General features: G+C 41.4%; 1 protein-coding gene across 1 annotated transcript in view; it reads left to right on the forward strand.

Moving 5' to 3' along the window:
• The window catches only part of LOC124593259, a 108,965-nt gene that overhangs the window by 44,646 nt on the left and 41,620 nt on the right, over positions 1-22,699 (forward strand). The window contains exons 6-10 of the mRNA XM_047131911.1: positions 1,017-1,123; positions 1,687-2,051; positions 2,152-2,386; positions 16,262-16,494; positions 17,268-17,424. Of these exons, the coding sequence (XP_046987867.1) occupies positions 1,017-1,123; positions 1,687-2,051; positions 2,152-2,386; positions 16,262-16,494; positions 17,268-17,424 (1,097 nt within the window). The remainder of the gene's footprint in view (positions 1-1,016; positions 1,124-1,686; positions 2,052-2,151; positions 2,387-16,261; positions 16,495-17,267; positions 17,425-22,699) is intronic.

A 22,699-nucleotide genomic window follows, 5' to 3' on the forward strand; every position in this document is an offset into this window, starting at 1 on the left:
GAGTACATTTTTATCTATCTGATGAAATATTGTATTATGTATGGCATTACTACAGACAAGATATTAAATTCGAAAAGAATTAATGGAAATATCCATGGAACTTTATTGAAATTTTTCTCTGAAATTTTTGTGGATCTTACCCTTGACTGATGAGAGCAGCTGATATGTCATTTGTAATTACCAGCAAACAAATGATGTGGCACTGTGGTTTCAGTTTGTGAGCTCCTGTGCTACTACAAACACATTTGATGCACTTGCAGCTAGCTATTGTGTTTCATATGTGCACGTAAATTCACTGAAGATTTACCTCCTGCTTGCAGTGTTCTTCAGCCAGCTCTCAGTATCCTGGGTTATGCAGATATTACTCTTTATAAGGTAAAAGAACTGGCTCCAAGCTACTGATAGTACAGAAATAAAGCAACAATCTTACACATTTCTCATTAAAATGCACATTGCCAGGCACAGCTCGTATAGTACCAACACCTGTCACATTGCCACTATTCAACATTCAGTTATTCTTATAGTCAGGAGGCTTCATAGAGTAAACAACAGTTGTATTCCTCAAAATGAGTAGTTTTCTTGTGCATGCATTGCATCCTCAACCCGTTTTACAGAAATTTGCAGGTTCTTATCATATAGCACACATACACATACTTGGAGCCAAGATAGTCAATGCTGAAAGCACATAAAAATTCAGTTTCACTTAGTAAAGTGCTTTTATTGTATGTGCTCACTCATGAAGAGAATATTCAGAATAACCACTAACTAAACAGGGGCCTGCGTGTCTCTCAGAGAAAATGTGTGTGTGTGTGTGTGTGTGTGTGTGTGTGTGTGTGTGTGTGTGCGCGCGCACGTGGATTTGCCTTGTTTTATTCATTCAGAATAAAGATTCTCTAAAGGCTAATTTTGTAATTTTACCACACCAGTAAATTAAAGAAATGCAATGAATAAGTTCATTTCCATCATGATTTACTTCGTGTTGTGTTTTGATAATAAATAAATGTGTCATCTTCCAGTTCTCAGCAGCAAAGGGTTGCCACCATCTGGTCGGAAGCTTACTCCGTCTCCACAGCATACAAAGAATCATCTCTTCCAATCACCAGTGGCAATTTCAGCTTTTCCGGTAAGTTCCTTTAAATTGGGAAGCTTTGGGAAATAATCAGCCATTAGTGTGCATTACATTTGTGTTTACACTTATTTCTATGAAGTATAAATGACAATTTTTAAATGGCACTGTGATTGATATGATAAAATTGCAGAGTTGTTCACCTTGTGTCATGTTTTAGATTTGAAAGCTAGAAGAGAGAATGTATGAGACAATGGAAAGAAAAAAAAAACAATATTGTTTATTTCATATTTAAGTGAAATATTCTGGTTGGTCTTTGGTGTTAAGTGTCAGCTGAGTTGTCACTTCTTTGAGTGCACAATTTTGAGGTGTGATGATAATCTGTCACTGTTTTAACAATTAATAAATGATCACTCCTGCTCTGTCGCAGATGATGTTAGTAGTCATTTTACATTTTGTGTTTTGGATTATTTTACTGCACTGTTGTTTGTATGACAGAAGTATTTTCTTTTTAATAGTAATAATTAAGAGTCATGAGTTCATTACTGAACACCAGTAATGTGAGCAGTTTTAAATATGCCAAAATTAAGTTTGCAACTGATTTGACCTTTGCATTTCAGGACTTCGGGCAGAAACAGGATGTAGTTGGAAGTGAACGACACAGTGACAGCAGCTTGGAGACAGAATCATTCTTGAGAGCAACAGAATCTGTTGTTACTGCTATGCAGGCACGAATGACTCTCTCTGTAGACTCGGGTGGGGAGTCAGATGTAGACACTAGTCACAGTTACAGCAGAGCCATTGTCGGAAATCGTGGACCTGTTACACCATTTCGCAGAGCGAGCAATGCGTCAGACACTAGTGTCAGACAAGGAGAGGGTCGGCAGTCGGACAGTAGTAGTGAGACGGGTGAAGGAAGGATGAGGTCAGGCACCATTCCAGCACCTGGATCGACACCCCAGATGCGATACAACAGGGCCTTCAGGTACTATTGGTGTTGTAGATTCACAGTTTGCCATTTAATAGACAAACAGCAGGTTATAGTACCTATTAAATGTTATTTTCTGCATTTATGTGGATTACAGTTTAAGAAGAGCACGACTGGACAATGAACCTGAACCTGCTGAAAGTAAAAAAAACAAGTCCTTATCTAAAGCTGAATCGCCAACGCCAAGCAACAGCAGGTCGAAGAAACTGACTGAACCTCCTAAGCTTGCTCAGGGCAGGCTAAAATCCAAAAGTACTAAGCCGGAGACACCAGCGCTCTCGCGGACTGAGAGCGCAAGAGCCAGCATGCGTGCACAGAGACAAACTCCTCAGGTACTTCAAAGTGAGATGGTAGGGAATTAATGGTACAATTGCTCTGTCTCTAGAAAAATACAAATTTTTGAACTGAATATTATCAGACTCAAGTTGAAAGACTTTCTTTTGGCAAACACCTACTCTTTGCAGAAATACCTAGGGCTCCCTTGTCTGTGATTCTAGCTGTAGCCACAAGAAGGCAGAAATACTTGTCAGTACTCAACTTATTCCCAGTACTACCAATGTTCACATTAATCGTAACTTTAGGTGATAGTAGATTTCTTCTTTAGGAAAGGATGATTAATTGGTTGTGGAATGGGGGACAGAGTGAGTAGGTCACTTGAAACCTAGGCTAAGAATGACCCACCAACTAAGAGGTGATAGAGAAGCAAAGTTGAAGCAAAAGTAATGGGAGGAACAAGATGGTCAAAATAGTACAGTATTCAGCACTGTGCTAAGTTCATTTCAGAGGTCGTAGAAAGGATGGATTGAATGAGAAATGTAGATTAGAAGAGAAAGACAAAAAATGAGAAGTTGAAAGAGTAATGCAATTACAGTATATGAAGTGGAAAGAGTGGAAAAAAAGAAATAGGGGTGAAGGGGGGGTAGAGGAAGGGGGGGGGAGAGAGAGAGAGAGAGAGAGAGAGAGAGAGAGAGAGAGAGAGAGAGAGAGAGAGAGAGAGAGAGAGACGGGGTGGAGGATAAAAGTAGAGAATAAAATTAAAATAAAATTCTAAAATTCTGCCTATAATCAATATAGAATGGAAAGGGGAGGGAGAGGAGCTTAGAATGGCAGAATATAATATTGGGGGGGGGGGGGGGGGATGAGAAAATACAATGTATATAAAAATCTCGTAAACAACATAGGTGCTTTAAAGTTGTACTGTAAAGTTGTAACAACTGGAGAAAATGAAAGGGGGCGGGGGCAGGGTTGCATGGAGCATGTTTTACAGCAGGGAGAGCTGTGGAACTAGAAACCTTGGGCTTTAGATGGTGGTTTGTTATTGTCATGGTGCTTGAAAGGTCGTGGCACAGCCATTTTTAAGTAACAAAAGACTGCTGGTAATAATTAGTAGGGAAAAAAGTATTTGCTATAAAATTGTTAGAGCAAACTGTATGGTGTCACTCTGTGATGTCAGTAATTAAAATAAAATTATGAAAATCATCTTACATTGCTGAAAATAAATATTTACACATACAAACAAAATAGTTGAAAATGACACAATCAGTGTTACCTACTGTCAAATGTAAAATGCATTTATACTGTAATGCAGTCATAGTACACTTTTCATGTAATATAATGTTGTGCTGCATGTGGTGCACACTATAGACGGATGAACTGGACAATCAGTCCCTGTGTACAAGTCAGTCAGAGATGGTACAGTATAGTACATACAGAGTTTCTAGCTATAAGTACACACGCAAATAATCCAGTATCAACTATGTTTACAATTTTCATCATAAATACTTACTATATAATCAGGTTTGAGCTATGAACATTGGGAAAAATGCACACTATAAATGCCTTCTCTGCTGCACAACCTCAAGCTCTTCAGGCATGTGAACAATTGGGTGACATACCAATGACTGTTGCTGCACATAAAACTTTGAATATTGTACAAGGAATTATCCTTCACAGACCTTACACTCCAGGCAGGGAATGTGTACATTTCGTCCGATGCATACAAAAAGATCTCTAGGATAACCAAAGTGATACAGGTGCTTTCATCTTAACTTTTGAAGGAAATGTCATCCCAGATAAAGTTACAGTTATGATGTACAGATGTGATGTGAAACCTTATGTCCCACTGGGCATGAGGTGTTTCTGATGATTACACTTTGATCATATGTCATCCCAATCCCACTACATAGCAGACACAAAATGTGGAAAGTACAGATGATCACTCCATGCAGGTCATCCTTGTGAATAATTGGTTTCGTGTGTCAGTTGTATTGAACACCATCCTCCAAGATCACCGGTTTTTCAGTTTGCAAAAAAGAAAAGAAAATACAAGAATATAAAATACTTGATCACCTGTCATATACAAAGGCAAGAAACAATATGAATGGTTATGTGGCAACAACGTGAGATTGTGCGCATGACTTGCAAGTTCAACTGATTGCCACTGAATGTGAATGAGTATGCATGACTGCTGTTCGGAGCACTGCCTCACGCTTATTCTTTGCCACAGATCGGATGCTCCATGAGGTCTGTGATTTACCAACTAAACAATTAATTATTCTGTTGTTATTAACTAGTAACTAGTGCTTCCATTACTGTTGAAGGAAATAAATGTTCATATTTTCTCTTCTATTGGAGTTTATTACACAGAATTGTTGGAAGCCGCATAGGTTAACTCAGAGCAGCAAATTGTTGAATACAATAACTGCCGTCTATAATCCACACGCCGACCACGTCGAAATAAGCTGCAGCCTCGTATCCGTATAAGATTAGCGACACTGGTGACCCAACAATGATGCACCTGTTACTTCAAGATTGCCAGTACGACTTCCGCTGTTTTGACTGAACAACTCTGTGTTCTGGTTTGTACAGGTGGAGGGAAGTTTTCTGTCTTCCGGAATAATGACAGATTCTACCAAATTTGCACTAGTAGTTGTCAACTCGATCTCACGTATGCAACAGAGGTACAGGATATTATAACAGTGCCACCAGAGACAGACACGTGCATGAAACTGAAAGATAAACTCGTATGTTGAGTGTCTGCCTTGTAAGAAGAGGATTATGAAAAGTGATCACCCAGGAGGATATAGGTGATGAAAAACCTTCACAATACCTCCATCACCTATGAAGTAAGGTCAACGCGCACACCTCCCTGGACATGCTACTACAACCACACTGTAGAGCACCAGGCTGCCAGCACAAGTCAAGGCCATAAATGCACCATGAACTGAAATGCCTCAGTACAATGTGACTGATTTGGTTGACCGGATACAGGACGCTGTCATACGTACCTCCTGTCCCGACCCAGTGGTAATGTGCAGCAGTACTTTGAGGGATGTCAGATCAGATTGCGACAAGGTGACAAAGAAAGTCACAGCACTGGAACAGCAACTTAGTGATGGCCTGTTGAACAAAGGTGATGCCCTAAGCAAACAATTCAGTGAACTTCTCGCTGACTGCCATGCTAAAAGTAGATATTGATGGAAATTGTGGAGTCATTCTGGATCCAATGCTCCTCATTCTGATGATTCACAAGCAGCTAATATATGCAGGTACCATCAGTCGTTTGGTAACCTAGCACATAAGTGTCATCTGCTGTGCGAATATGTCATCCTTACGTGCCAGGCAGAATTGGATGCATTTTATTGTTCTTCTGGACACCTGTTTTTGACCGACCTCAAGCCGAGGCACAAATGTTTGATCACGACGGGATCAGAATTGAGTATCTTGCTGAGAGATAAACTGCATATGTGCTGCCCGACCACGAACTTCAGACTGTCAGCTGCTAAAAGCTCTGCCAACCAGAAGTACAGCGCACAACATGTATAATTAGATCTGGGATTGCGACATGCATTAGCATGGAATTTCATTGTCACGAACCTGGTGGAGCCTATAATTGGGTAGATCTACTAGCAAACTACTGCCTGCTCCCGGATATTACAAACACCGGACACCATCACCGGATTGGCTACAGCCGGGTTCCAGTGCCATGCAGCTGGCTGCGACACCAAGATCATCCAGGTTGCAGAAGGAGAGTACACCAAACTACTCAACCAGTTTCTGTCACTTATAAGTCCCCTGGGGGGACCCGCAACAGGTATGCCATGATATTGTTCGTTATGTCAACACCAACCCCTTGGTGTCATGTAGGCCTAGATGACTGGCCCCAGACAAATACACCATTGCAAAAACGGAATTTGATACCATGCTGGCCAAAGGCATCATTCGTCTGTCCAGCAGTGCGTGGTCATCATCCCTACATGTTGTACTCAAAAAGAAACCATGCAGTGATTACTGTGCCTTAAAAGCAAGGACCATCCCTGACCATTACCCTGTGTCGCATTTGAAAGACTACAACCATGCTTTAAGTGGAAAACGTGCTCAGTGTGGTTGATTGTGCCAAGGCATACACCGAGATTCCTGTTGCCAAACAAGACATTCCTAAAACTGGCATTATAACATCTTTTGGCCTATTTGAAACTTTTTTTATGAGCTTTGGCCCGAGGAATGCGGCGCAGATGTGGCAGCCATTTATAGACTTGGTGCTACTAGGTTTACCGAATTGTTTTGTGTACCTAGATGACATCCTTGTCTTATCAGAGACACCTGAGGAACACAAACATCATCTCAACTGAGTCTTTGAATGGGTGGTAACACACGTTATCGTCCTGAATGTTTCGAAAGAACTTCCTTGAGCCATCAGATTTCCTCAGAGGGGTTACACCCCTTATAAGAAAAGGTCGAGGCCATATTAAATATTCTGCATCTGGTAACAGGAAAGTAACTATGCAGGTTTCTCAGTATGCTCAATTTTTACCACTGCCTCCTGAACTGCAGAGCCACTCGCAGACACATTGGCTGGTTCAAAGTAAAAGGCAAAACACTTGTGCATTGGACACCTGTGATGATTGACATGTTTGAAGCTGCCAAAAAGAGCATTGCCGACTCTGGATTTCTCGCTCACCTGGTGGCAGATATGCGCCTGGCACTTGTAGTGGATGCTTAGCCATACAGCTATCGGGGCTACGTTCCAACAATATGTAAACAAGATGTGGCAACCTCTTGCCTTTTTTCTCACATAAGCTACTGTTTGTGCAATAGTGATGGAGTGCGTATAACAGAGAATTGTGGGCCATTTATGCGGCAATAGATATTTCCATGCACAACTGGAAACGAGGGTATTTATAATATACTCGAACCACAAAACCCTCACATACACCTTCTGGCAAAGCAGTCACAAGTGATCACCGAGACTTGAATTTTTAGCACAATTTTTGACAGGTATCTAGCATGTCTCAGGGCTGAATAATATTGTAGATGTCTGCATCTCACTAGTTGGTGCAGTCATGGAAACTGTTGACCTTCTACGCCTGTCCTGTATCCAACAATCTGATCAGGAGCTCTGTGACCTACTCAAGGATACTGAGGTGGACCTTCGACTCAAACTCGTAAACATGTCAGGAACAGACATGCAGTTATGCTGTGATACCGCAACTGTGAGGACTCATCCATACATGGCAGCAGAGCTCTGCAAGCACATTTTTCGTGGCCTTCAAGAGCTCTGCCACCCATGAGTCACGGCAACCACTAAACTTGTCTCCACGTATTACGTATGGCCCAGACTACAGGAAGATTGCTGCCAGTGGACTTGCACATGCCTAGGCTGCCAACATAGTAAAGCTTCACACCACATCCGTGTGCCTATTGGGACAACTGAGAGATTTGTCCATATTCCCATTGATGTCGTGGGACCCCGTCGTCGTCCTATGGGCAATGCTATTTGCTAACAGTTGTAGACAGATTTACGCATTGGTCAGAAGCAGTTGCCGTGGATAAGTCCTCCGCAGAGACACTGGCAGGGGTATTCATGTCTCAGTGGGTTGTGCATTACTGTTGCCTACTACAATTTACTACTGAACGAGGGCACCAGTTTGAGTCGGAGCTATTTGCACATCTCAGCAAGTTTTGTGGTGCAACCCACTGTGCTACCACAGCCTACCACCCACCCAGCAATGGTGGAGCAATGACACAGGTCTCTTAAGTGTGCTCCTGTGTTATGACTCCAAGCGGACTGCAGCCTTACCATTTGTTCTACTTGGCCTACGCACAGTGCATAAGCCAGATCTTGATGCGGCACCGGCAGAAACAGTATATGATGAGACATTGCGGCTGCCAGGGGAATTTTGATGATATAAGTGACTTGATGGGGGAAGATTCACATCTGCCAGATTTCATAGCAAAGCTGAGGGAGGACATCTTGCAAAGCCAGCCCTGGCCAGCATCATGTCACGGCTCACAATCAACATTTGTGCACAAGGAGTTGTCTAACAGTATTCACATCATGCTCCTAGAAATGGCATCAGACCAGCATTTACACCTTGTACCGGCCACCACCGCATCCTTGCTTGTCATGAGATGATGTTGGGCATTTTGATCTCCGGCCAATGGCACAGCATTTCCACTGAGTGCATAAAGCCTGCATTTGTGTTAGAAGATTCACTCACTGCTTCCCAGCCATGTCACTTGACTCCACTGTCGTCTAAAAACGATCAGCTGCATCCCGCTTCTCCAGTGGCACAGGCACTATGCCAAAATGATGTGGGCATCATGTAGATTTTTCTTCAAGGTTCTGAGATGATGTCACGCCTGGTGGACTCTGATGAAGCTCTGCTTCTCCACGGGGGACTGGTGTGACGACTAGGTGAATTTACGCGCTTGGCAAGTGTGATCAGCTGATCGCCACTGAATGTCAAGGAGTTTGCACACCTGCCACTTGGAGCATTGCCTCATGCTTATTTCTTACTGTGGCATTGACGACATTCTGAATTCTGTGACATAACAATTAATCATTCTGTTGTTATTGACTATTAACTAGTTCTGCCATTACTGTGAAGGAAATAAATGTTCGTATTCTCTCTTCTATTCAAGTTTGTTACAAAGAGTAGTTGGAAGCAGCTTATGTTAACTCAGAGCAACGAACTGTTGACTGCAATAACTACCGTCTGTAGTCCACTTGCTAATCACATTGAAATAAGCCAAGTCCTCATATTCCTATGAGATTAGCAACACCTGAATCATGTTGACATGACAATCATTCATACGACCTTTCTTGTGGTTCCTGTAATACTATCATCAGGAACTACTTTCCACACCTGGCCAGAGAACTCTGTTTCATCCAACATCTACCGGTAACAGGCCTCACTCTTGAGACATCTCTCCCTGGAGACCTACATAACAGAGACCTGACACCAGCCAATAACTGGAATAGCAGTGTCCTGAGAGTCCCCAGCCCTGCTCACTCTTCATCAATCCCCACTCATATGGTGGATAAGCCCTCGTAAGGATCTCTGACACCTTAAGTTCTGATAGAGGAGGAGGGGGAGAAGGAGGAGGAGGAGGGGGAGAAGAAGAAGAAGAAGAAGAAGAAGAAGAAAAGGTGCTGGATCTCCCCACAGTATTGGATTCTGAGGCAATGTTTATTAATGCACCAATGACAGACAGTGGTCCTGGGACAAGACTGATCCTCCTGGCTTCTTCACGCCTAACCAGGACACCCTCAACACAATGACCAATGGAACTGTAATGAATACTACAGCTACTGGGTAATTTCTTTTTATTCTTCAGTTGTCCTCCAAGAAACTCATTTCACTGAAGATCATTCCCCAGTACTTCATAGTTCTTGTGCATTCTGTCAGATGATTTCCCTAAATCACTCCAGGCAAATGCCGGGATGGTTCCTCTGAAAGGGCACGGCCGACTTCCTTCCCCATCCTTCCCTAATCCGATGAGACCGATGACCACGCTGTCTGGTCTCCTTTCCCAAACAACCAACCAACCATTCTGTCAGAATCATATTGACCCTGGGAGGGCAACTGGCGGGATCTGTACTTTGATTTGCACAGATGTTGTCAAACATTTATTTAACTTAAGATAGAGCATTTAATTTCTTTGAGATGACCACCTTCATCCACAGCACTCCCCCATCTTTTCTTATACTTGTGGAGCTCAGTCCACACCATCCGTTGTGGGGAAAGTATCACGTCATCTGGTAGGAACCTTCTGATTGACCAATTTCTTTCTGATCTCGATCTGTGCCTCCTCAATTATGATACTCATGCTCACATCAGTGCTGCTCATGGCACATTTTCGGTTATCAACCATATGATCATTTCCCCTAATCTCATGGCTTCGCACCATTGGTTGTCCCATGATGATCTTCGCAACAGTGACCATTTCCTGGTGCTCCTGTCACCACCTTGTCATTGCATGATAGACCCATTAGGCTCTTTGAAGAGCCAACTGTTGGTTATATACCTCTGCTCTCATCTTCATCCCCTCTCTGCCAGATTGCATCGACAGAGTTGTGGGAGATATCTCCAATACAATTACCTGTGTGGTTGGAAATGCTATTTCCTTTCTACAAGCACGCTCCCCAGTGGCCAGTTTCATGGTAGGCCAAAGACATTGCAGGAGCTATTCAGGATCATCATAGGGACCTGCAACTCTCAAGCGGCATCCTTCACAGGCTACCCTCCTCACTCCATGCTAAGGCACACTGTCTAAGTGCAGTATAAAGGAATGCTGAGAGCATAATGTCTTCTCCATAGGAATGTATGCCTCTTCTTCTCAGGTTTGGGTCAAGCTCCATAGTCATCTGGACTGCCAAATATCAATAACTGTTCTGGGCCTCATTGTTTTTGATGGTCTTTTTCCGATGGATTTGTTCTTACTGAACACCTTGCGACCCACTTTGAAACAGAATCAGCATCCTCTCCTTACCCAGTAATTTCGCAATGCAGAAATGACAATTTGATGACTTCCACGTGTGTTTCATCCCCCACCAAGCCAGATTATATAATGATGAATATTTCACTGGCTGGGAACCATGTCAGGCTTTTGGCTTGTCTGAGGATAAGGAGCTGATTCCGTTCATAATCATATGACCCAACATCCCAACATCTGACTTAATCACAGGCTACAACTACTCAGGGTCCTCAACTGTATTTGTCTCAAAGGTGTCTTCCATTTGCAGTGGCAAGATAGTATCATCATCCCCATCCTTCTATTTACCTTCAGGCAGGCAGTTACTTCCCTTGAGATCACCACCTTAATAAAACAGCCCTTCCAGCCTTTTCCCCTAGTTGGAAATTTCAGTGCAAACCCACCAGCTAACCAACTTACTGGCTCCACTAATGTGCTCTGCTAATTGCTTGAAAGAATGGTTGCCTACAGATTGTACTGGGTCCTCGAATCTCAATACCTTTTGTTCCCAAAGCTCTGCATGGGCCAAAAGAATGGTGTTCCACAGGGCTCCATATTGATTGTCAGACTCTTTCCCATTGCCATCAATGGGCTAGCAACCTTCTTCCGTCCAGTGAACCTCTGCGTTGCATGTCAACAATTTTTGCATCTGGTAAAGCTCCTACCCTGTAGCTTAGGCTGAGTGCCGTCTTCAAGGTGCCAACCAAAGGGCCACCGCTTGGACTCTTTCCTCTGGTTACCAGTTCACTCCTGCAAAAACATAGGCCATTCATTTCTGTTATTGTATCTTGGTCCATCCTGACGCAGAACTTTGCTAGAGTGCCCAGTGCTTGGATATTGTTGAAGTATCCTAATTTTTCGGGCCTCCCTGTTGATAACACGCTGACTTGACTAATCTGTATTTGTCAGCTAAAGACTAGCTGCATGCTGAAGCTTAATACTGTTGTACTTTCTTACCCACATCTCTTCGGGTGTACATTGTGCTGCTTTTCTCTATGTTTACCAGGCCCTGGCCTTGTCGTGGCTGGAATACAGTTGCCGGCTTAATGGCTTGGTGGTATCTTCAGTTTTGAAATCGTTAGACCCAGTCCATTATCGTGCATTTGACAGGCCGCTGGCACCTTCTGGACTAGTCCCATAGACAGTCTCATTGCTGTTGCAGTAGCAGGAATCTTCCCTCTTTAGCTCCAATGGCACCAAATATTGCTCACTTATACCATCACCATCTGGAAATTTCATTGTCCAGCTTATCACACTCTTTTTGTGTATGAGAGGCATCAACCTCCTGACACCCACCATTGGCTGGGATTACCAATGGAAATGCAACTCACAGCCCTCTGCCAGGACATCGACCAAACCTCCTTAAAATGTACTCCTTGTGTTTTGCACACTGCACCGCGCCCCCACACCTCCCCTCCCCTCCCCCTCCCCTCCCCCTCCCCCTCCCCTCCCCTCCACTTGATAGTATCCAGGCCATGAATTTTGAGTGATATGTATTACAGTCCTAAAGTTCGTCCCCTCCCCCCCTACTCCCCCCCCCCCCCCCCAGTGATCTTTCACTGTCTATTCCTTTCAGTTCTCCAAGAATATCATGGTGCTATCATCATTTACACTGATGGCTCTCAAACAAATGGTTGGACAGAATATGCTTTTCCATCTCCACTGGTCAGGCACAATATTTTTTGCTGTGAACATTTAATCTTTTAATGACAGAACCGATAACGATTAACAGAGCCTTACATTTTACTAAACAAACTGTTCATACCTATGTTCATCATCAGACACTTTCCTGGTGGATGTCACCACCTCCAGATGAACTAACCGCTGGGTTAAGGGATTGAAAACTTTGCTGTTTAGTCCCTTATCCCTCCCTCCCTGCAACCAAGCAACCAACAAACCAGCTTAGAACAACGTGATAATGTAGCAGCTCAGTTACACATTTCTTAAGGGAATGTCGTGATGATAATCAACCTATAATATGGTGGCAGATGATTAATACACAAAGAAAAAAGTTTCATATCAGTGCACACTCCGCTGCAGAGTGAACATCTCATTCTGAATACACAAGAAAATGGTAAAATCCATAGTATGCTTTTACATGACAAGTGAGAATCAAAAATGGAATTTACCACATCACATTTACATCCACACCTACATCTGTACAGTGCAAACCATTGTGACACGGATGGCAGAGGGAAACTAACAGCACAGTTCATATTGTCCATCTGCTTAATTTGAAAGATTTAGTTGCATGCAATAGAAGAGTAAGACAATGAACTACCAGTTTACTACATAGTGCCTAGAGTTTGTAAATTTGTGGGACTAAACTGAAATGTACTGTACTAACTACAAGGTCAGTTTGTAGACCAGTTTGCCTAATTATGTTTAAAATATCATACTGTGCAGTAGAGTACTGACACATATTTATATCTGTTTCCTACCATGAATGGATTATTAAGGATTTATATCGTTAAGTAGCAATGAAGTACATAATGGGAGATTGTAATTCATTCAGAAACTTGTTGAAGATATCTTTAGCAAAACCCTTACAGAGCTTTAAATATGTTCTTGAAATTTGCAATAAAATTGCTATTTTTTAGTAATTTTTTTTTCAATTGAGTTTGGATTATTCTGTAAATGTGCCTAAATTTTCAATTCTTTCGAGATGTCCATGTGATGGCCTATATCAATTCAGCATCCATACTTGCTGAATTATGTAACTTCCTTTCACCCTTGACAACAGGTAAAACTTTAGAAATGTGTTGTATTCACTATTTTGTTTATATGTATGATAACTGTCAGTTGCATTACTTTGTACTAGATATTTTACTTTCAGTGACTGAGGATGACTTTATAAAAAGTCATTTTTATTGTTGAAACCATAGTAATAGTGATTCCATATAGTTCACAATAACAGTTTAAGACAGTTTCACGAGTGTGAGCATTACTTATTGTTACATTGATAGATGGTGAAATAGGCACATGTATTCTCTCTGTTGCTATACAAATTGCGTGATGACTTTTGATTGAATCTGGTAGCAAAAAAAGTTTCATTTTATCGGCAACTCTTCATCTGTCGTAATTAGAAATTTGTTTAAATTTTCATGAGCCTTGGGGCACTACCTGCGTAAAATTTGTTGATGTTGCAGAGGCTGTAGGGACAATGGACTAGTAATGATAGTTAATGTGAGGAGGATATCATTCCAGGTTTGACTTGAGAAAGTCATAGCCATGATAGAGTAATCCATTGAGGAATAAAAGTGCTAGGTCCGGCTGTTATAGTTAAATTTCCTGCCCTCAGGTACCCTAGTGCACACAGACCCGTCAGAACAAGGCTGTAACATAGTGCCATAGGGTCACCTGTGCTTGCCAGGTGGGTGAGATGGGGACTCCTGCAGGCTCCCGTGCCCTAAGAGCCAGTGTTGGAACAGCTTGACCTAGGTGGTGGTACTGACGAATGAGGAGGGGAAGGATGTTTGGACCATGAAGAGATTGACATCAGATGAGGCCATCCTGTTTTCGTAGCAATTCTCCTCTTAATAGGTGTGACCCTCTTGGCTTGGGTTTTAAGTGACCTGCCAACCCCCAATCTTCTTCCCTTCCCAGATTAGGTACTTTTTACTTAGAAAGATAGAAAAGCTGTGATCTATTGAAATTACTGGGAGCTGTGCCTACAGAGAAAAGTTTTGGCCAACCTATCTGCTTCTTTGTGGTTTTTAACTATTTCCTGTTTTTTATTTTTACATATTTTTTGTTATTGCAATAAACTAAAGTAAATGTAAATTAGGCAATTTGCTCATGTAATGAAAGCATAGAAATGTTCTTAGATTTTGGAGCTGCACATTTTTCACAAATCACTGCAGACAAATGTTGATATGATCCTAACAGTACACCATGATCATCTTTTTAGCTGTTATATTTCAGTTATGAGGGGTGCAAAAAAAAAAAAAAAAAAAAAAAAAAAAAAAAAAAAAAAAAAAAGAGAGAGAGAAAGAAAAGCTTTTTGTTATAAACAGTTTATTCATGAACCTTGTTACAAAATTCCTTCAGCCACCTTTAAATACTCTCCATCAGATGTAATGCATTTATTAATTCTTTTTTTCCCCACTGTTTGAAGCATGCCCGGAGCTTTTCAACTTTGATATTGTCCAGTACCTTTTGCGAAGCTGTTTTTACTGCATCCTCATCATCATAACGCTTCCCTTTTAATGTTTTTTTTTCATTCAGTGGGAATAGGAAAAAGTCGCGTGGGACTAGATCTGGTGAATACAGTGGGTGGTGAATGACAGACCATCTCAGAGAGGCCAGATAGTGGGTCACTTGTAAGGCCGTGTGTGTGAGACCATTGCTATAATGAATAAACAAGTCATTTGATCCCTAAAGTTTCAGGTGTGTCCTCTGCACATCCTCTCGCAGACATCTTAAAACTTCCAAATAAAACTGCTAGTTAATATACTTTCCAGGGGGTACAATTTCCTGATGCACAATTCCATGAACATTAAAACAGTCAGTTAATCGTTGTCTTCACTTTTGACCTCATTTTTCTTGCTTTTTTGGTCTGGGAGAGTTGTGAGTCCTCCACTGGCTAGATGCTTGCTTGGTTTCGGGGTCATACTCATAACACCAACTCTCATCACCTGTAATGACTTTGCTCAAAAAGTATGGATCACTTTCTGTCCCTGCATTCAAGTCCTGGCGCACACTCATTTGCATGGTTTTTGCTCCTGTGTGAGGAGCTGTGGAAAAAATTTAGCAGCAGCACGTCTCCTTACGCAAAATCTGCTCCAACTCACTCCTGTCTCTGTTGAAATTTTTTCAGTCGTGAAACAGTGATCCTTGATTTTTTGACAGATTTTGTCAATATTTTCCTTGTTTCGTGAGGTTGCAGGGCGTTCAGAATGAGATTGGTCTTCAACACTCAACTCACCATGTTTAAAGCACCCAAACCAGTAGGAAACTTGTGTGCAGCTCACAGCATTCTTCTGGAAAGCCTCTTGAAGCATATGGTGAGTCTCTGTTGCTGATTTTTTGTTAACAGGAAACAAAGTTTCACACGCATTCTTCGTTCTTTTTTTCTTTTAAACTTTGCAAGCGGAACACGCCAATAGTCAGAGAAACACAACACTACACTCACCCATTGATCTATACACTGATGCCATCTGTACAGTTATTTTGTGAACATCTGTACTAACCCCATCTAGTGGGAGAACTCTATACTACATGTTCGAATGCCAGTGCTCTGTCAGGTGTGTTTTTCTGGTCTCTCTCCCCCCCCCCCCCCCCCCCCCCTCTGGTATTAATAATTGGAAATAAGCATTTTATACAAACTCATTATTACCATTTTTAATTATTGTACATTTAATGGAGTGCTCCTATGGATTAAGATACAAAGCAAAACTAAATAATAATAATGATGATGATGATGATAAATTGTTACATTTTATTTCCAGCCCAGTTCGAGACAGGGCTTACCAAAAAAGGAATTAAAGAAGAGTGCTGGTGGGCGAAGTAATTCAACATTGTCATCAAGGGAAGTGGAGTTTCAAAACTGGAAACGACGTAAAAGCTATGATCCAATGAAAGCTGCTGCAGAAGGAAAGAAGAAAGAAGCAGCTAAAAAAGCATTACCTTTAAGCACCAGCATGACACAATCCTGTATCCCTGATACTGAGACTTCACCTAGGTATTTTATTACTTTTTATTTACTCTGTAGTGTGTGTATTTGTTATATCTGTGAGTTTAGGTACATCCTTCCTTTTGTGTTGTTGTACTACTGCCAGGAAATTAATTTGACCAAGGCTGCAATCCAAGATGACATGTGGATTTCATGTAATGAGAGTTCCTGCACTCTGATACTAAATTTGTTATTAGGCTCTGAATAATGTTTCATTTCCTGGCAATATTTGCAAATAAATCAATCTGTGTTCAATTAAAGCACAATAGGATAGCTAATGAATAGACTATCAGACAGTGTAAGTGTATCAACGTTGAGTGATTTTGTAAAAATTCATGATGAATTATACAAAGTTTCCAAGCAATGGCAATGAATAAGTAATTACTTTAACTGTGGACAGATGTTTTAATAAGTATGGACAGATGGGAAAAACTCTAGTACATTTCAAGTACACCATTAGTGACATGCTGCAGGTCTGCAGCCATAGAGTAAAAGTCTAGGTGTACCCAGCTGACTCATTCAGTATGGGAGTTTTTTGGAGATATTAGTTATTACAGTGACCCCTCCACACATACTGAACAATGACCTGTCAAATAATAAAATTAAAGGGGTGAAAAGTGCATTTAAAACATATGTTGTTAATATTTTTTGTCTCGTAATAACAGGGTAAATGGTTTCATGAAGTAGTAGATGGCAGTAATAATCAGAATTTATTTGATTGATAGTTATAGTCATGAACTGTAAAACATTGTGATATCAAAGTTATGTTTATATTCTTCTAGCCGACAGAACCCTGTTTTAAGATCAGCATCTTTCCATGGTACTGGAGAAATGACACCAAGCTATGCTTCTTCTGAAGAAGAAGTCACACTGTCCGCAGATGAAGATTCTCCTGTATCTGCTCATCCCCACGTCATAAGTGTTGCTTCACCTGTGCAGGTAAGTGCATGAATTAGTGTTGCATATTATTTTGCCATTGCTAACATAGGCATTATTTTGTACAGTGGGGAAAAAGACAGTTTTTTTTATTTCAATGAAGGGGAGCTGCAAATTATTTACAGATGTGATAGTATGATTTCAATAGTCATTTATCTGTTGCTGAAAGTGTGGATGCTTGCATAAACTAATGTATCAGCAAAAAGATGCAAAATGTATGAAATATCTTGATATCATACAAGATCAAGTAAGACAGGTCCCACAAGAGGTGACCAGGGGGGGTAGGCTTATTCAGATATACTCATTAGTAAATTGATGTATAGGAAATTGATGGCAGTGAAAAAATGTTTGTGCTATTGATTTAAGGATACCATAAATTTGTAAAATTGTAGTAGGTTATTGGTTAAACGTGTTCAGAAGTGTTTGCCAGTGAAAACTTCTGCCACTTGCTGTACGAGAAAGGGAAAGGGGTGGTGGCGATATGCTAATTTCCTCATCCCAAGTGCTTTTGTCATGTGTTAATATGTTGGACAGGAATGACGATAGCACTAAACTGTGGAAAGGTGGGCCACATATCAATGCATTTGCTAATTTGCACAAGATCTAGCTCTAAGGAATTAATGCAGAAACATATGAGAGGTTGGATAAGGTTAAATGGTGCAGACCAAATGGAGAACAACTGGAGACTTGTAGCGGGCTAATCATGAGTTGGGATAGCAATGTGCCCGTATGTTGAGAATTTGGTGGCTAGTGGAGCCAGTGCAGGATGATTGAAAATGTACATATAGGACTTGAAGCAGGGCACTATAAAGTTGTGATTAGATGAGAGGAATATTTCGTAGTCATACCTGCAAAGTGAGCATTATTTGTGTGCATGGACGCTTGTGTTATAACTTTTTGTAGTGCCGAGGTTAGTTATTTGATGGCTACATAGTTTCTACAGGAGGCTCTTTGCAAAATGACCAATATTGTGTGTGATGTCGACTGCAAAATGTGTAGGCTACAAGGGTGTCAGGACTACAAAAATTGGATTAAAGGATTTTGGGAGGACTTCCTCTTCATTTATGGCTTGATTTTCAGTTTAAAGTTCCATCTTACAACATAAGGAAGCGAGAACAGTTTGGCGGTGCTGGAAATGATGTAAGGATGCATTAGCCTCACTGGATGCATACCTTACTACAAATTCATGTTGGGCATGGCATAATACTAACACCTTCACAATGTATATCAGAGAATTCCCCTTTCTGATGGGTGACTGGCGCACCTGTGTGTGTGTGTGTGTGTGTGTGTGTGTGTGTGTGTGTTTTGATGGAGAGGGGGGTGATAGAAAATATTTCATTGGGCTTGCTTGCTCCTCTGACTGAAAACTTTTCATTGAATGTGTATAGAATGCCCTTGATAGGTGAACCACAGCACGGAGTCACTTCCCCTTTCCATCTCCCTCTTGAGCATTCCAAAGAAGGAGAGGAGCAGAAGGAACAGCATTGCCCCAGAAGATGCCTGCATTTTTTACTTCCAGTGTAGGTTAACAGTAGAAAACATGCATGTCCTCCACAGGTGGTTGTATTCCACATGGAACATTTTAAACACTATTGGTCAACATTTGGTAATTTCTTCATATTGTAATCTCAGTGTACTATTTTTGTGGGCAATTCACTCTTAGAATGACATAAAATACATAGCACACGTGAAAAAATGTTAGTTTATGTCAGATGTGCGTTTAGTCATTCTGTATCAGAAGCATATGTTGCTCTCATTACGAATGGTAGTGTGTGTTATTGAGATGATACAGTGTTATACCTGTTTCTCATATTACTATGCCTAAAGTACTTAATTTTCAAAAACAATGCATTATGTATTTTTTCTTTTATCTAGCTTTAGGAATTTAGGTATAAATCTATTTTGATGTTGCAAACAGATTCTGTATGTGAAATGTAGCTGATTGTTGTTATTGGTGCTGCATTATCTCATTCATTATCTTTTGAAAGCATCACAGGGTTAATTATCTCTGCTGGTTTTGTTCTGTGTAAATGTGCTAGCTGCTCATTAGCTTTAACACACGCCACCTTTCTAATACCCATCAGACAAACTGCATAATTTTTCTTTGTGTCTTTTGGTGATCACGCTACTTTAGTTGCTACTTATTACTAAGAACCTACAAGAAATCTCAACAATAAATTTATTTAAAATCCATAAAAACAATTAATGAAATAGAATAATGACTTAAATGTGTAGCACATGGAACTATCCATGAGTCTGATAAGAATTTCCAACTACAACGTATGTTAATGAAAATATGTAAATGTTTGAGATTACAGTACTGGACATATCTCTAACCTTGAGAATTCGTTATGGTATAAGACTGCCATGTGCTTCAATTGGTAGTTCAAATATTATGGTATGAAATGATAAATAATCAGGATATATTCACGGCAAATTTCCTTCCATGTTGTTTATACTCAAGTTCACAACGTATCAACAGTGATTAGGGTTATGAAGAAAAAATTGCTGATCAGTCACATTTCAGATACTTCCAACATGTAACGTAGCACACTGGAAAGAAAAACAGTGATACCAGCCACTCTTATGACAAAAAAACTTTTGTAACACTTACATTGCTCTGCTGAAATGTGAGCTGTCTGAAAGCTTATTAGCACACCCAGCTGTAAAACGTCTCTGATTCAGCAGTTGCTGCTAAAATTATCCTTACTACATAGGAATGAGACTACTTGCTGTATCCAGTGGCACGTCAAATATTTACACTTTGTGTTTATCTCACATGTTGCTTAAAAACAGATAGCCCATTTGCAGTCACCACAGTGCCACAAACATGTATACAGCAGTTGCCATACAACCAGCTGAATAAGTCTTGTGTGAAAATACTAAATTTTATTTCTCATTGTGTAAGTGATGACATTTACCTGCCATTTTTAGTCTTGAGACAACATTAGTCTTTAGGCTGTGGTTGCTGATATAATGACATGATACAATTACACTGCCTGACAAAAATGTGAAGCACTTTGTATGCATGCACACAAGGGCCACTGCCCCCCCCCTCTCCACACACACACACACACACACACACACACACACACACACACACACCATCAGTTGGTATGTAGATGATAAGAGCTGCAGTTGTCTGTGGCTGGTAGAAACGCCACCAAAGTGCACTAGAGTGTTTTTTGTGTTTAGTGTTGTTACCAGGTCCGGAGTGGGGTGGGGGGGGGGGGGGTTGGGAGGGGGGGGAAGGGGGAGGGGGGAGGGAGGTTTATATAAGGGGCATGAACAGTATCAGATGTTGGGTGATCACTGTGAAGGAGACAGAGTTGCTGCATTCTCCTATGACAAAATATTATCAGGGACCCCATCGTATGTCTCCGTTTGTCTGATACATTGACTCATGCAATATCCAATTTTATGGCTCAATGTTATATTGCATGTGGAAGTGAGGGTAGCCGGATTCATTGTCAAGGTTATGGTCAACCATGCCTGAACCACCACAAGGGAGGTCCGAAATATTATGAACCATGAAAATCATAATGCCTTCACACATGTGACTGCTAGACAAGTTAAGGATGCCCTGTGTCATTCCACATCGTTGGTAGGAGTCTAGCAGAAGCCTGACTAGGCTGCGTTAACACAACACCACAAATGACTGTGTTTGGAGTGGCGTAGCTGGGACGGATGGACTGCTGATGAATGGCACTGCATTGTGTTCAGCTATGAATCACGGTTCTACACTACCTCAGATGATCATTGTCGGCCAGTATGGGATGACTGGGGGAGAGGTCCCATTCTTTCAGTGTTTTGGAGAGACACAGCAGTGTTACTCCTGGTGTCATGGTGTGGGGAGCTGTCATGTATGACTTAGGTCATGGCTGGTTGTGATTGAGGGAAATCTGGTGGCACAATGGTATGTCACAGACATCCTGCAGCCTCGTGTGTTACCTCGCATGCAACTATATTGTGGTGACAATTTTCAAGAGGACAATGCTGGTTCACACATGGCACATGTCTCTATGAACCTTCTGTGTGATGTTAAGGTAGTCTTATGACCTGTGAGATTCCCAGATCTGTTTCTCACAGAGCATGTGAAGGACCAACTCGTATGTCAACTCAATCCCGCCCGTGGACCTTGCCGTTGGTGGGGAGGCTTGCGTGCCTCAATGATACAGATAGCCGTACCGTAGCTGCAACGACAACTGAGGGTATCTGTTGAGAGGCCAGACAAACGTATGGTTCCTGAAGAGGGGCAGCAGCCTTTTCAGTAGTTGCAGGAGCAACAGCCTGGATGATTGACTGATCTGGCCTTGTAACACTAACGAAAGCGGCCTTGCTGTGTTGGTACTGCGAACGTGTGAAATCAAGGGGAAACTACGGCCGTAATTTTTCCCGAGGGCATGCAGCTTTACTGTATGATTAAATGATGATGGCCTCCTCTTGGGTAAAATATTCTGGAGGTAAAATAGTCCCCCATTTGGATCTCTGGGCGGGGACTACTCAAGAGTACGTCGTTATCAGGAGAAAGAAAACTGGCGTTCTACGGATCGGAGCGTGGAATGTCAGATCCCTTATTCAGGCAGGTAGGTCAGAAAATTTAAAAAGGGAAATGGATAGGTTAAAGTTAGATATAGTGGGAATTAGTGAAGTTCGGTGGCAGGAGGAACAAGACTTTTGGTCAGGTGAATACAGGGCTATAAATACAAAATCAAATAGGGGTAATGCAGGAGTAGGTTTAATAATGAATAACAAAAATAGGAGTGCAGGTAAGCCACTACAAACAGCATAGTGAACGCATTATTGTGGCCAAGATAGACACGAAGCCCATGCCTGCTACAGTAGTACAAGTTTATATGCCAACTAGCTCTGCAGATGACGAAAAAAGTGATGAAATGTATGATGAGATAAAAGAAATTATTCAGGTAGTGAAGCGAGACGAAAATTTAATAGTCATGGGTGACTGGAACTCAACAGTAGGAAAAGGGAGAGAAGGAAACGTAGTAGGTGAATATGGATTGGGGCTAAGAAATGAAAGGGGAAGCCACCTGGTAGAATTTTGCACAGAGCATAACTTAATCATAGCTATCACTTGGTTCAAGAATCACAAAAGAAGGTTGTATACATGGAAGAAGCCTGGAGATACTGGAAGGTTTCAGATAGATTATTTAATGGTAAGATAGAGATTTAGGAACCAGGTTTTATATTGTAAGACATTTCCAGGGGCAGATGTGGACTCTGACCACAATATATTGGCTATGAACTGTAGATTAAAACT

Source organism: Schistocerca americana, chromosome 2, assembly GCF_021461395.2.
Source record: "Schistocerca americana isolate TAMUIC-IGC-003095 chromosome 2, iqSchAmer2.1, whole genome shotgun sequence".
Taxonomy (NCBI): domain Eukaryota; kingdom Metazoa; phylum Arthropoda; class Insecta; order Orthoptera; family Acrididae; genus Schistocerca; species Schistocerca americana.